The 14,575-nt window shown below is 68.2% G+C and overlaps 2 protein-coding genes across 2 annotated transcripts; one reads left to right on the plus strand and one right to left on the minus strand.

The window, feature by feature from the left end:
• Nucleotides 1–347: 347 nt before the first annotated feature.
• On the minus strand, nucleotides 348–4,094 carry RNASEH2A (ribonuclease H2 subunit A). The gene is given in 11 exon segments (XM_063181914.1): nucleotides 348–514; nucleotides 517–611; nucleotides 1,121–1,244; nucleotides 1,334–1,375; nucleotides 1,378–1,405; nucleotides 1,407–1,421; nucleotides 1,841–1,975; nucleotides 2,473–2,563; nucleotides 2,758–2,884; nucleotides 3,300–3,371; nucleotides 3,968–4,094. Coding segments are annotated over 11 exon segments (891 nt in total). The 3' UTR covers nucleotides 348–479.
• Nucleotides 4,095–8,077: 3,983 nt separating this feature from the next.
• HOOK2 (hook microtubule tethering protein 2) lies at nucleotides 8,078–14,333 on the plus strand. The gene is given in 23 exon segments (XM_063181927.1): nucleotides 8,078–8,142; nucleotides 8,772–8,857; nucleotides 8,974–9,046; nucleotides 9,547–9,597; nucleotides 9,721–9,853; nucleotides 9,964–10,031; nucleotides 10,304–10,366; nucleotides 10,434–10,529; nucleotides 10,741–10,889; nucleotides 10,961–11,101; nucleotides 11,590–11,791; nucleotides 11,887–11,997; nucleotides 12,075–12,162; nucleotides 12,334–12,403; nucleotides 12,504–12,572; nucleotides 12,674–12,731; nucleotides 12,880–12,911; nucleotides 12,989–13,041; nucleotides 13,275–13,417; nucleotides 13,532–13,561; nucleotides 13,563–13,604; nucleotides 13,689–13,797; nucleotides 13,800–14,333. Coding segments are annotated over 23 exon segments (1,941 nt in total). The 5' UTR covers nucleotides 8,078–8,100; the 3' UTR covers nucleotides 13,832–14,333.
• Nucleotides 14,334–14,575: the final 242 nt, after the last annotated feature.

Raw genomic sequence — 14,575 nt, forward strand, 5'->3', positions numbered from 1 at the left:
CGGTGCCCCCCCGCCCCTCCCGGTGCCGCTGTCCGCGGTGCTGAACGGCGAGGGGGAGGGGTCCGCACCCCCCCGGTGGTGAAATCCCCCCAAAACCGGCCCCGAACGGGGGGACTGGGGGGCTCAGAGACCCCCGGGGGGTTTTTGGGGGCTCGGAGACCCCCGGTGACCTCCCCGGTTTGCCCCCCCGTGGTCATTCCCTAATCCCGGGATTGAGGCCACGGCGCTCTCCAGGGCTGATTAACCGGGGGGGGCACCTGGGCTTCCCCCCACCCCCAAAACCTCCCCCAACCAGGGGGTCCCTGTGCCCCCCGCCCCAACGTGACCAGAAAAAAAGAGATTTGGGGTATTCTAAAAATGCTTTATTAAAAAACAACGCTCTGGGTCTGGGTGCCCGTTTTTGGGGGGGGGGGAGGTCTCCCTCATTTTGAGGGGTTTTTCCCCCCGTTTTTTGGGGGGTGTCTCCCCATTTTGGGGGGTCACAGCTCGGCCAGGGCCCTCAGGCTGCGCTCCTGAAGAAGCGGTGGGGGGGGCGCCGGGGGGGGCTCCGGGCGAAGTAGGAGAGAACCGAGGGGGGGGCGCTGGGGTCCTCCGGGGGGTCCTCGTCAGCCCTGGGGGGGCGGGGGGGGGCAGGAGGGGAATGTTCACCCCCCCGTCCTGACCCCCCCCATTGCACCCATGGGACCCCCCCGGTTCTGCAGGGACCACCCCCCTCTGACCCCTACCACCAGGACCCCTCTGTGCCCTACCAGGACCCCCAGGACCCCCCATACCCCCCTATACTCCTCCAGGACCCCCCAGTACACCCCCAGGACCCCCAATATCCCCCCCTCACCATTGCACCGGGACCCCGTCCCTCTGCAGCAGCGCCTGCGCCGTGCCCCCCAGGACACCCATGACACCCCTGTACCCCTCCAGGACCCCCCAGTACACCCCCAGGACCCCCAGTAATCCCCCCCCTACCATTGCACCGGGACCCCCTCTCTCTGCAGCAGCGCCTGTGCCGTGCCCCTAGGACCCTCCAGGACCCCAAATACCCCCTCAGGACCCCCAAGACCCGCCAATATCCCCTCAGGACCCCCCAATACTCCCCCAGGACCCCCAATATCCCCCCCCTCACCATTGCACCGGGACCCCGTCCCTCTGCAGCAGCGCCTGCGCCGTGCCCCAGCTGAACCGCACGAGCTGGGGGAACCCAAACACCGGCTCCAGGTTCCTCCTCAGCCACTCCTTGGTCTTGGGGTCTGCACAAAGGTGAGGGGGGGGGGGCGTCAGGGACACCCCAAAAACCGGGACCCCCCCCTCATTAAACCCACACTGTCCCCCTGCCCACCGTTGGGGTACCCGGAGCCGTAATCGCGGTCGGGGTCCCCAAATCCTCCACGAAGTTCCAGTGGAGCACGGCCCCGGTCCCGGGCGACCTGGGGGGGCACAGGGGGGTCTGAGGGGCTGGGGGGGCTCTGGGGGAGCTCAGGGGGAGAGGAGGGTGCTGCCCCCCCCACCCCACGCCAAAAACTCAGCGGTTTGGGAGAGGTGGGGGGGTTCGGGGGTGTGGTGCTGGGGGTCAGTCCAGGGAGTTGGGGGGTGCAGGGGAGGTCAGTTCAGGGGGGTCTCGGAGGGGTCAGGGGGTCAGTTCTGGGGTTTTGGGGTTCAGGGGCTCAGTTCCATGGTTTGGGGGGGGGGATCAGTTCCAAAGGGGTCAGTTCAGCTGTTTGGGGGGGGTCAGTTCAGGGGGGTCGGTTCCATGGTTTTTGGGGGTCAGTTCCGTGGTTTGGGGGGTCAGTTCTGGGGGGTCACTTCCACCAGTTCTTTTGGGGGTCCCTTTGGGGCGGCAGCCCACCTTGGCGCAGATGCTGGCGGCGCTGACCGTGGGGAACAGCGCGTCGGCCTTGGGGCGCACGGTGACCCCCAGCCCCGGGAAACGGCGCCGCAGCTTCGCCTCGTACTTGTCTGCGGGGCCCACCGTGTCCACAAACAACCTGGGGGACCCCAAATCGCCCCCAAAATTATCCTGGGACACCCCCAAAATTATCCTGGGACACCCCAAAATTACCCCGGAGTCCCCTGAGTCACACTGGGATCCGTAAGTACTCATCTGCGGGGCCCACCGTGTCCACAAGCACCTGGAACCCCAAAATCGCCCCCAAAATTAACCCGGGACCCCCCCAAATTACTCCCAAGTCACCATGGGACTCCCTTGAGTCACGCCAGGACACCCCAAGTCATTCTGGGACCCAAAAATCACCCCGGGACCCCCCCAAATTACCCTGGGAACTCCAATTACCCAGACCCTTCCCAACCACCCCAGGACCCCAAAATCCCCCTCCTCTGCTCCCCGATCCATCCTGACTCCCCAAAACCCCAAAATGCTCCTTAACCCACCCAGCCCAACCTGCCCCACCCTCCCTTCCCAAAAATACCCCCAAATCCCACCTGGGCCCCCCCAAATCCCACCTGGCCCCCCCCAAATCCCACCTGGGCCACCTGCACCCCCGAGTCCAGCACGAACTGGATGAGCTCCGTGGCCGTGTCGTGGGACAGCTCGTTCAGGTTGTACTTGGCCCTGGGGGGGGGGTCAGGGGGCGTCACCCCCAAATTGGGAACGCACCCACACCCCCCCCAGCACCCCAAAACTGCGAGCCTGCCCCATCCCAGCACCCCAAACTGGGGGGAGCCGGGACGGGGGGAATCAGCAGCACTTTCAGGGGTTCAAGGGGGGCTCCCCCCGGGATTTCGGGGGGCTCTCGGGGGTCTCACCGCTGCTGCATGCAGGCCGAGATGTGGGCGGGGGGCAGCACCTGCAGCGCCCACCCCACCCAATCGCCCGCGGCCTCCAGGAGCCCAAAGCGCCGCTCCCGCTCCGCCTCCGACAGCGTCTTTGAGTCTGGGGGCGTCAGGAGGGGTGAGGGACCCCCGGGACACCCCCGGGACCCCCAACCCACCCGTCGGACCCTCACAGCTTCCCCAGGACCCCCCCGAAGCGCCGCTCCCGCTCCGCCTCCGACAGCGTCTTTGAGTCTGGGGGCGTCAGGAGGGGTGAGAGACCCCTGGGACCCTCCCCAGAACCCCTCGGGACCCCCCGAGACCCCCGGGAACCCCCTGGAACCCCCACAGCTCCTCCCGGAGCCCCCCCCCGGGACCTCCAACCCACCCTGGGACCCCGCTGGGACCTCCCCAGAACCCCCCAGGACCCCCAACCCACCCCTGGGACCCCCCGAGGCCCCAACCCCCGTTCCTGCCGCACCCCCGTCAGTCCCAGTCACCCCCCGGACCCCCCGGGACCCCCCGTCCGGCCCCACCTGCCGCCCCCAGCGCCTCCAGCTCCTGCACTTTGTCCTCGGGGCAGTAACAGACGGCGTAAACCATCGGGCCTGCGGGGCACCGGCGGTCAGACGGGACACCGGGGCACCGGGACCCCTCCCAGTGAAAACCCCGGGGCACCGGACCCCTCCCACTAAATCCTGGTGCACCGGGACCCCTCCCAATGAAACCCCGGGGCACCGGGACCCCTCCCAATGAAACCCCGGTACACCGGGACCCCTCCCACCAAATACCGGGGCACCGGGACCCTTCCCACTCATTCGCCGGTGCACCGGATCCTCTCCAACCAAACCCCGGACCCCCAGACTCAACCCCGGGGCACCGGGACCCCTCCCAATCAACCCCCAGTGCACTTGGACCCCCAAACTCAACCCTCGGGCACCGGGACTCCTCTCACTGCACCCCCGGTACACCGGGACCCTCTTCACCCAAATCCCGGACCCTCAAACTCAACCTCCGGTACACGGGGACCCTCCCACTCATTCCCCGGTGCACCGGGACCCCAAACTCAACTCCCGGTGCACCGGGTCCCCTCTCCACCCAAACCCCCGGGCCCCCACACTCAGTCCCCGGTGCACCGGAGCCTCTCGGCGCCCGCTGCAGCCGCCCCAGCCCGCTGTCCCCCCGGTTCCCGTCCCGGTCTCACCGAGCACCGGCCCCCGGCCCGCCTCGTCCACGCCGAGCGCGCAGGGCCGGGCGCGGCACGGGCCGGGCACGGCGGAGGCGAAGCGGCCGCCGCCCGCCGGGTCCCGCTGCAGCGCCGAGAGCGCCATGGCTGACGGCGCGGGGCGGGGCCTGGCGGGGCGGGGCCGCGGTTACCGCCAATCACCGTGCGGGCGCCGTGTAACGGGGCGTGGCTTAGCGTAGAGGGAGGGGTTTAGAGGGGGGCAGGTCACCCGAATATGGCGCCATTTCGCGGGGGCGGGGCTTAACGGAAAGGGCGGGATTAACGGAGGGAGGTGTGGTTTAACGAAAGGGCGGGGTTTAACGGGCCGGGACGTCCCCCGGTGGGGCCGAAGGGGGGAGCACCGGAAAGGCCGGGGGGGCTCCCGGTGTCGGTGCAGCACCGGGAAAGGCCGGGGGGGGCTCCCACGATCGGTGCAGCACCGGGAGACACGCGGGGTGGAGGGTCCCTGGGATGGCGGGGGCGGGCAGGGGGTCCGGGACGGTCCCGGGAAGGTCCCGCTGGCGGCGGGGATGTCCCGGAAGCCTCGTGTGTCCCCCCCCCCGGTCCGTCCGGGAAGCGCGGGAGGGAGGGGGGTTCCCGGAACGGCCCCGCCCTCTCCCGCCTGCCCAAATAAGGGCATGATTGCGTCAGCGGGGAAAGCCCCGGCCCCGCCCATTTCCGTTGACGCCGGTGCACGCGGGGGGCTTCCCACGGGAGGGGGAGGGGGGACCCGCCGCCCCCGGTGCAGCGCGACCAGAGCCGGTACCGCAATTAACATCATCGTCATCATCATTATTATTATTAATAATTAAATACAAATGTACAAAAGAAAAATCAGCAGCGACAACGAATCGCCTCCCGCCCCGGGATCGGGGGCTGCTCCCACCGGGGGGGTCCTGTAAACGTCACCGGGATGGCGGGGGGGGGGGTGCGCCCGCCCCTCCCGCGGAATCCCCGGTTCGGAGGGGCCCGACCCCTCCCCGAGAACCGGGGGGTCCCCAGGCCCAGCTGGGGGGGGGGGGGGGCTCCAGGCCCTCTTTGGGGGTCCCCATCCATCCACCTCAGGCTCCGTTCCCGCCGTTCCCGAGGGTCCTGCCCCGGGGGGGGGGGGGTAGGGGGGTCCTGCCGGTCCGTTACCCCCAGCCCGGGGGTCTCCCATCCTCGGGGCTCCTTTCGGGGGTCCCCAGCCCCTCCAGGTCCACGTTGGGGGGGGGTCTCTGGTGCAGCCCCCCCCTCTCTGAGCCGGCGGGGGCCGCGTCCATGGGGGTCCCACGCAGCATCCCGGGACCGCCCTGTCCATGGGGGTCCCACGGAACATCCCGGGACCGCCCTGTCCATGGGGGTCCCACGGAGCATCCCGGTGTCCCCGCCGTGTCCATGGGGGTCCCACGGAGCATCCCGGTGTCCCCCGCCGTGTCCATGGGGGTCCCACGGAGCACCCCCGCCGCTCCGTGCCCAGCCGGGATCGGGACTCGCCCCCCGGGGAAGGATCCAGCGCTGCCCCGGAGCTCCCCTCGGTGCCGGTGCCGGTTCTAGAAGCCGAGCGCGGCCCCGGGGGGCAGCGGGCACCCCGAGCCCGCGTGGTCCCGCACGGAGCCGCGGAGCCGCCGCACCTGGGCCCGCAGCACGGCCGCCGTGTCCGCCAGCTCGGCGTTCTGCGCCCGCAGCCCCCGCACCCGCTGCTCCAGCCGCGCGATCCGTTCCAGCTTCCGCCGCCGGCACCGGCTCGCCGCCAGCCGGTTCCGCAGCCTCCGCCGCTCCGCCTGCAGCCGCTCCGGGGAATCCGCGCCCGGCTCCGCCGCCGCCTCCGCCGCCTCCGCTCCGGGGACCCCCACGAAGGGTCCCCCCATCCCCGCCGCCGTTGACGTGCTCAGCGCCGGCGGCTCCGGGAGCGCCACGTTGGGCGGCCCCGGTTGGTGCAGCTCGTCCAGCGCTTGGGCGAAGCTGCCGTGAAAGCGTCGCGCTCGCCGGTACCGGGGTAGAAAAAGCCGCCGGTAGCGGCGCCGCTGCCGAAGAAGGCGCCGTCGGGGCACGGCGCCGGTTTGAGCGCGCGGAAGGGCTCCTGCGGGGGGCCCTGCGGCAGCGGCCCCGGTAAGGAGCCGTAGTCGGGCTCGGCGCGGCAGAAGCCGCCCGGGAAGGGCGCGGGGCGGTAGAACGGCGGCTCCATCCGGGAGCGGCGGGACTCGAACCTGCGGCCCCGCGCGGCACCCGCGGCTTTATGGGCGCGCGCGGCGGAAACGCGCCGCCATTGGCTGGGGGGGCGGAGGACGCGCCCCCTCCGCAAGGACACAGCCCAGTCCTGCGTGGACACGCCCCTTCCAGCATAGACACGCCCCCATCGGAAAAGGGGTGGGGCCTGGGAGCATTTGGGGGGGCACAGGTGGGAAAGGGAGGGGACAGGTGAGCAAAGGGGGGGGGGGGCAAGCGTGCAAGGGGGCCAGGTGAGAGCAAGGAGAGGTCAGGTGAGGTCAAAGGAAGGGGTAGGTGAGCAGGAGGGGGCTCAGGTGTGAAAAGCAGGTGGAGCGTGCAAAGGGGGACAGGTGAGCGCCACGGGCGGGGGGCAGGTGGGTGCCAGGGGCGCAGGTGGGTGCCAGAGGGCGCGTGCCCGGCCATCCACACCTGTGTCACCTCCTGAGCTCTGCCTGTGCCCTCGGGTCCCCTCTGTGTCTCCATGCGAGTCACATGAGGCACCCCAGGATCCTCCAAAGCCACTCCAGGGCCCCCTAAGCCACTCCAGGATCCCCAAAACCACCTCGGGATCCCCAAAATCACCCCAGGATCCCCAAAGCCACCCCAAAAGGTCCCTGGGACCCCCAGGGGCTGCAGCCAGGGGTGGGGGACCATGGCCAGGTGTGTCCCCAGTGTGCCCCAGCCCTGAGTGTGCAAGGGTAGGGACAGGGGGGCCCCCGGGACTTCCCGGGGGGGACAGGCCCCTCCTCCCCCCCCGGATTTGAGGGGATTTTAGGGGATTTTGGGGCCGGGTTTTCCCTCCCGACTTCTCCTTCCCGTGACTCAGGGCTGGCCCCGCCGTGACCTCCCGGTGTCACCCCCAAAGTGACCCCCCTGGGGGGGGCACAGGAGTCCGGGGGAGCTCTGGGGGTTTGGGGGGGCTCTGGGGAGGGGTCTCGCTCTCAAAGAGGCCTCGGGGGGTCCCCCCATCCTCCCTAAAGGGACTTTCAGGGCCCCCAACGGCCCCAACCGCCACCGGGGTTTCGGGCTGGGGGGGCCCGGATGTCCGGGGGGGGCGGGGGAGGGCTCAGGGCCAAACTGGGAGCACTGGAGGGCCCAGGGTCATACTGGGAGCGCTGGGATACCCTCAGAGCACACTGGGAGCACTGGGAGGGCGCTGGAGTCACATTGCGGGGAGCTTCGTCCTCTACTGGGGGCACTGGGATGGCCCCACAGCCATACTGGGAGGATTGGGAGGTTCCAGATACAAATGGGAGCACTGGGATGCCCCCTAGACCAAACTGGGATGCCCGCAGAGCCATACTGGGAGCACTGGGATGCCTTCAGAGCAATACTGGGAGTACTGGGATGCCCCCGAGACTATAATGGGAGCACTGGGGAGTTCAGCACGTTACTGGGAGCACAGGGATGCCCCCACAGCCATAATGGGAATGCTAGGACCATACTGGGAGCACTGGGGGGTTCCGGCCGCCGAGGCCGGCGGGTTCAGCGCTGACGCAGCGCGGGCGCGGCCGGCGCCGCTGCCCCGCGGCGAGAACGGCCCGGTTTAACCCCGGCGGGCCGGCGGGGCCTGGCGGGGCCCGGCGGGCGCGGCCGCGGGGGCGGCGGGACGCGGCCCTGACTCACTGGCCGCCACTCGGTGGCCTTGTAGGACCCCGCTCCTGCCGCACGGGCCGTGTCCGCCAGGGGGGGCCGCGCGCGGGTGTGGCCGCTCTGCCCCCCCGTCTCTATGGTCCAGCAGGAAAGCGGAAAGGGCGTGACCGGAAATGGGCAGGTGAGGCCGCTCTAGGTGCGACTCTATGGCCCCGGAGGCCGCGGCGGGCGTGGCGGGCGGGGAGGGGGCGGGGCCAGGTGCGGCCGCTCCGGGCGCGGCTCGGTGCCCCTGGAGGACCGGCCCGGTGTCCCTGGAGGACCGGCCGGACATGGCGGCGGGGCGGGACGCGTGCGGGGCGCTGCTCACCTGGGTAAGGGGGGCCGGGACCCCCCCGGGACCTCCCGGTTCAAGCGGGACCCCCCCGTGCTCGGGGATCGGCCCCGGGATCCTCCCCGGGACCCCCGGGCTGTTCTTGCGGCTTCGGGAGCTTCGGTGGCTCCGGGGCGCCTGTGACCCCCCATGGCCCCTCTGACCTCTCCAGGACACCCGTGAGCCCCCTGGAACCCTCTGACCCCACCATGACCCCCTGTCACCCCCGCAGGTCCCTGTGCCCCCCCAGGTCCTTGTGACCCTCCCTAGCACCCCCTGACCCCCCTGTGCCCCCCCCGGTCCCTGTCACCCCCCCCCCCGGTGACCTTTGTCCCCCCCCGGGACGTGGCCGAGCCCTTGTGACCCCCCGCCCTTTGTCCCTGTCCCGGCGCCCTTTGCCCCCCCCCAAATTCAGGGGAAATTTTGGGGGGGCGGATCCCACCTCCCTCTGTACCCCCCCCCCGTGGGTCTGGGAGGGTTTTGGGGTGCTCTGACCCCCCCTTGAGCAGCTGTTCGGGACTTTTGAGGTGTCCGGGGGTTTTGGGGTGTCCCTGTATCCCCCGGCGGAGTTTTTTGGGTGTCCGTGTTTTTGGGGTGTCGCTGACCCCCCATTTCCCCCCCCCCACCCAGCTGCAGAGCTTTGACCCCCCCAGTCCGTGCGCGGCCCCCCCAGACCTGGCCAGCGGGGTCACCCTGGCGCACGTCCTGCACCAGATGTGAGTGATGGGTTGGGGGGACACCTCGGGATTTGGGGAGTTTGGGACCCTCCCCGGGATTTGGGGACCCCCCCGAGGGGCCCAGGCTGATTTTGGGGTGTCCCCCCCCCCCCCAGTGACCCGTCGTGGTTCGATGAGCCGTGGCTGGGCCGGATCCGGGGGGACACCGAGAGCAGCGCCCGTGTCAAGGTGGGGGGGCAGCGGGGTTTGGGGGCGGGGGGCGCAGAATTTGGGGCTCTTTTTGGGGTGGGAGGGGGTATTGGGGGGGTGTCACAGTGTGGGGTTCCTTTTGAGGCGGGTGCTGGTTTTGGGGAATTTTTTGGAGGGGCTGGATTAGGGAGGGTTGTGTTTTGTGGGGATGGTTTTGGGAGGGATTTTGGGAGGACTGATTTGGGGAGGGCTCGATTTGGGGGGGCTTTTTGGGAGGATTGATTTGGGGGGCTTTTTGGGAGGATTGGTTTGGAGGGGGCTTTTGGGGAGCACTGATTTGGGTGGATTGATTTGGGGGGTATCTGTGGGGGGCCTTTTGGAAAACATTGATATTTTTGGTGACAGCTTTGGGGTTCCCATTTGCAAGCCCCCTTTTGGGAGGTTCTTTGTGCAGATGCCATGTTGGGGTCCCCAAGGGCTGTGAGCACAATTTGAGGGGTTTTTTTTGGGGGTGTTCCCACCTCGTGCCCCCTCCCCAGGTGAACAACCTGCGCCAGGTGCTGCAGAGCGTGCTGGAGTACTGGCAGGATGTGAGTCAGGGCTGGGGGCTCCCAGCTTTAAACCCCCCTAGTTTTGGGTCTGGGGGCTCCCCTGGGGTTTTGGGAGTTCCTGAGGGTGGGGAGGGGTCTCTGAGCCGGGACCCCCCCCCAAAGGTGCTGGGCCAGGCCGTGGGGGAGCAGCACGTGCCCGACGTGGGGGCGGCCGCCCGGCACGGTGACCCCAAGCAACTGGGCAAACTGGTGAGACTGGTGCTGGGCTGTGCCGTCAGCTGCGAGCGCAGGGAAGGTGGGTACGGGGCCGGGGGCACTGGGACCCCCAAGAACACCCCCAAGAACACCCCCAAGAACACCCCCGAGCCCCCAGAAAGACCCCCTGACCCCCCAAATTCCCCCTAGAGCACATCCAGCGCATCATGACGCTGGAGGAGTCGGTGCAGCATGAGGTGATGACGGCCATCCAGGAGGTGGGCGAGATTTTGGGGGGCTCTGGGGGGATTTGGGCGTCCCTGAAGGTTTTGGGGCGTTCCCTGAGTGGTGTTGGGGGATCACCGGGGAGGTTTGGGGATGATTTCGAGTATTTGTCGGGGGGTCACTGCCTGTTGTGTTTGGTGGAGATTTGGGACCACAGCCCTTGGAGGGTCTCGGGGGAGTTTTGGGGACCCCCGGGGGTTTTTGGGGGTCCTGTAGCCCCCCCCTGAGCCCCCCCCAAACCTCAATTTCTCCCTCCCTGTGGCAGCTCCTGGACCCGGAGCCGTCGGAGCCGATGGCGGCCGAGACCTACGGGAACTTCGACACTCAGGTGAGGTGGGGGGGCCAGCAGATTTTGGGGTGTCTGGGGAAATTTGGGAGCTCAGGGGGTGTCTGAGCCCCCCTGTGCCCCCCCAGTCCGCCGCTATTACTACCTGAGCCAGGAGCCCCCCGAGGAGGGGCAGGGGCAGCGCTGCCGGGAGCTGGAGCAGCAGGTGAGGCCTGGGGGCACCTGAGGGCACCTGGAATCACTTGGGGGCACAGGGGGCTCCCCAAATCATGGGTGCCTGCAATTCCCACCTGAGGGTGAGCGGGAGGGGATTGTCCGCCAGCTCGTGCGAGCAGTGGCAGCACCTGGGAGGGTACCCCACACACCTGGCAGGGTCCCCCTCATCCCCGTGCCCCTCCCGCACACCTGGCCCGCAGGTGGCCACCCTGCTGGAGGAGAAGGGCCACCTGGCCGCCGAGAACCGCGCCCTGCGCGAGCAGCTCGAGGCCGAGGGCGCCGGCGCCGCCGCCAAGAAGCTGCTGCGGCTGCAGACGCAGGTGGAGGAGCTGCAGGAGGAGAATTACAGGTGAGGCCGAGCCCCCCGAGCCCCCCCCCTCACCTGCAGCCCTCACCTGAACGCCGGGTGTGTCGTTGCAGGCTGGAGAGCGGCCGGGAGGAGCTGCGGGCGCGCTGCTCGCGGCTGGAGCAGGAGGCGCGCGGGCTGCAGGCGCGGGCGCAGGAGCTCAGCGGGCTGGCGGGGGAGGCGCGGGCGCTGCGCGACGAGATGGACCTGCTCAGGTGAGTGGGGTGGGCTGGGTACCTGCCCAGGTGAGGGGGGCACCTGGAAAGGTGAGCTCAGGTGAGTGGGGTACCTGAAAAGGTGAGTGCGGCACCCTATCAGGTGAGATGGGTACCTGCCCACGTGGGCTGGGCACCTGAAAAGGTGAGCTGGGTACACGCCCAGGCAAACTGGCCACCTGCAAAGGTAAACTGGGCACCTGCTCAGGTGAGCCGGGGAGGCCCCACCTCCCGCAGTGTCACTGTCACCATCCGGGCAGTGCCATCACCAGCCGGTGGCCGCGTGTTGCGGCTCAGGTGCAGCTCACCTGTGCTCAGGTGTTGCGGCAGAGCTCAGCACCTCACCATGCCCCTGTCCCGTGCCCAGGGCATCATCACTGTGCATGGGGCACCTGGAGGCAGCGGTAGCAACGTACCGGGGCTCAGGTGCAGCTCACCTGTGCTCAGGTGTTGCAGGTGTACCTCACCGTGTCCCTTGACGTCCCCAGGGCATCGTCGGCCCGTGCCGGGCGCCTCGAGGCGGCGGTGGCCACGTACCGGGGCCGGGCGGCGGCGGCGGGCGAGCTGCGGCGCTGGGCGCGGGCGCTGGAGGAGCGGCACGCGGCGCAGGTGCGCAGGGCCGCGCACCTACAGCAGCAGCTGGGCCGCGCCCAGGCCGGCTGTGCGCAGCTGGAGGCTGCACGGAAACAGGTGAGGGGCACGGGCAGGCAGTGGCTGTGGCGGCTGTGTCACCGTGACCGGGGTGTCACCGTGCCCGGGGATGTCACCGTGCTCCCTTGGCGCAGGTGGAGGAGCTGAGCGGGCAGCAGGCGGAGGCGGCACTGAGGGCTGAGAAATGGCACCTGGAGTTCCGGCACCTGCAGGAGCGATTCGAGGCCCTGAGCCAGGAGAAGGAGGTGGGGGAGGCTGGGGGCACAGCTGGGGCACACCTGGGGCACACCTGGGGCGCACCTGAGCCCCCTGTGCCCCGCAGAGGCTGCTGGAGGAGCGGGACGCGCTGCGTGAGGCCAACGAGGAGCTGCGCTGTGTGCAGGTGCAGCAGAGCTACCTGAGCCAGGCAGGTGAGTGCTGGGGGGCACAGACCCCACCTGGAAGGTGACAGAACACCAGGGGGGCTTTAGGGGGCTCCAGGTGGGGTTTGGGGGGCTCCAAGGTGGTTTAGGTGGGCATGGCACAATTTTGGGTTGTCACCTGCTGTCCCCATGCCCAAAACCCACCTTTGCCTGCCACAGGTGCAGGGCTGGAGGGGGGCCCAGCCCCTCCCCGGAATTTGGCGGCTGAGATCCTTCCCGCAGAGCTCAGGTGAGTCCATGGGGGTGCCCAAAAATGCAGGTGGGAATGGGGGGTCCCCAGTTCGTTGTGGGGTCCCCCACGAGCACCCCGGTGTCCCCCTCTCCAACAGGGACACGGTGACGCGGCTGCGGCGCGAGAATCGACGGCTGCGGCTGCAGCGGGACCAGCTCCAGCACAGGTGGGGGACCCGGGGGGGCCGGGGGTCCTCAGAAGACCCCTGAGACCCCCCCCAATCCCTGATGAACCCCCCAGTCCTTAACGAGCCCCCCACACCCACAGGCTGGAGGCCACAGGGGCAGCTGAGCCTCGGACAGCGCAGGGGAGGCCGCAGGAGGAGGTGAGGAGGGAACAGGGAGGTTTTGGGGGGGGTCTCTGAACCCCAGTTCATGGTGCGGGGCTTGGGAGGGTCTCAGTGTTTTGGGGGGTCAGGTTTTATTGGGGTTATCTCAGTGCTGCATCTTCACCTCTTTCTCAATTCCCCCCAGCTGGTGCTGATGGAGGAGACCCCCGAGGACCTGTGAGTTTTTTGGGGGGTGGGGGAATTTGGGAGCCCTCCCAACATCCCCCATCTGTGACCACCCCCTGTCCCCCCAGGGATGAGCTGCCAGAGGGAGAGGAGGAGGAAGATCTGGAGCTCTCCAAAGCTGGTATGACGGGGTCTGGAGTGGGCATCAGAATCTGGGAGGGGTCAGCATGTGGGGAGTCCTGAGGGGGATATTCTGGGGTACCCCAGATTGGGGTTTGTATAGGGATCCTGTGGGGTGATATCTGCAGGGAGGGGGCAGGAGATGAGCTGTGCCTCAGTTTCCCCATGAAGATCTGGGGAAGTTTGGGGGTCCTTCCTGGCTAACCTCCCTCTTTATTCCCACTATGGGATCAGGATTTAGAGGTTCCACAAGCTCGCCCCCCCAAAAACCCTCAGGACCCCTTGGGGACCCCCCTGGCACCCCCCCATTGGCCCCCGTGCTGCAGCTCCTCCGCAACCAGCTGCAGGAGAAGGATGCGCTGATCCGGCACCTGGAGGTGAGGGGTTAATAATAATTAATAATTAATTAAGGAGTTAATAATAATTAACAATAATTTTGGAGGGGTTCCTGGGGTCTCCATCCCCATCTGAACCCCCCTGAACACCCCCAGAACGACTGGGAGCGCAGCCGGGCGCAGCGGGGAGCGCGAGGAGCGGCTGCTGGTCACCGCCTGGTACAACATGGTGAGAGCACAGGGACAGTGGGGACAGAGACCCCAGGACCCCCTGCCCAGGACCCCCATTAAATTAACCCTTGGTGTCCCTCAGGGCCTGGCGCTGCAGCAGCACGAGGGTGACATGGCGGCGCGGGGTGGTGGCAGCGGCGCTCGCTCCTTCCTGGCCCAGCAGCGCTTGGCCACGGCGGCACGGCGGGCACGGGCCCTCACGGCCGGGCCGCCTCCTCCAGCTGAGAGAGGGGACCCCAAAAACCCCACGGGGGGACCCCAACAACCCCATGGAGACACCCCAAAAACCACACGGCGGGCACGGGCCCCTCACGGCCGGGCCGCCTCCTCCAGCTGAGAGGGGGAACCCCAAAAACCCACGGGGGACCCCAAACACCCCACGGTGAGCACAGGCCCATCATGGCCAGGCTGCCTCCTCCAGCTCCGAGAGGGGAACCCCAAAAACCCCACGGGGGACCCCAAACACCCCACGGCGGGCATGGGCCCATCACGGCCGGCTGCCTCCTCCAGCTCCGAGAGGACACCCCATAACACCCCAAACCCCCTCGCTCTGGGCTGGTCCCGTTTCAAACACTACAAACCTGAGCTCCTCGCCTCATTTGGGGGGGCTGGACTTTGCCCCCGTGTCTTTTGGGGGAATTTTAGCACTTCTATTTTTGTAGCTGATTTTGGGGGGGGGCTTGTGTGTGTCACCCCATAAAATGTTCTAATAAAGACTCAGGAATCAGTGCAGGAGATTTATTATGGGGGGGATATTGGGGGACTGAGCTGTGGGTGGGGAGTTTTGGGTGTTTTAAACCATGGGGTTGGTGCTGGAGTGTGGCAGAGGTGGGTGGGGATGAGCACCCTATAATTACTTTAGTTTTGCCTATTTCCCTCAGATTTCTCCCCTTTTCCCCTCACATTTCCCCCTTTCTCCCCTTATGTTTCTCTCCATTTTCTCCCCTCATGTTTCCCGCCCTTTTCCCC

The sequence above is a fragment of the Melospiza melodia genome, assembly GCF_035770615.1.
Source record: "Melospiza melodia melodia isolate bMelMel2 chromosome 17 unlocalized genomic scaffold, bMelMel2.pri SUPER_17_unloc_1, whole genome shotgun sequence".
Taxonomy (NCBI): domain Eukaryota; kingdom Metazoa; phylum Chordata; class Aves; order Passeriformes; family Passerellidae; genus Melospiza; species Melospiza melodia.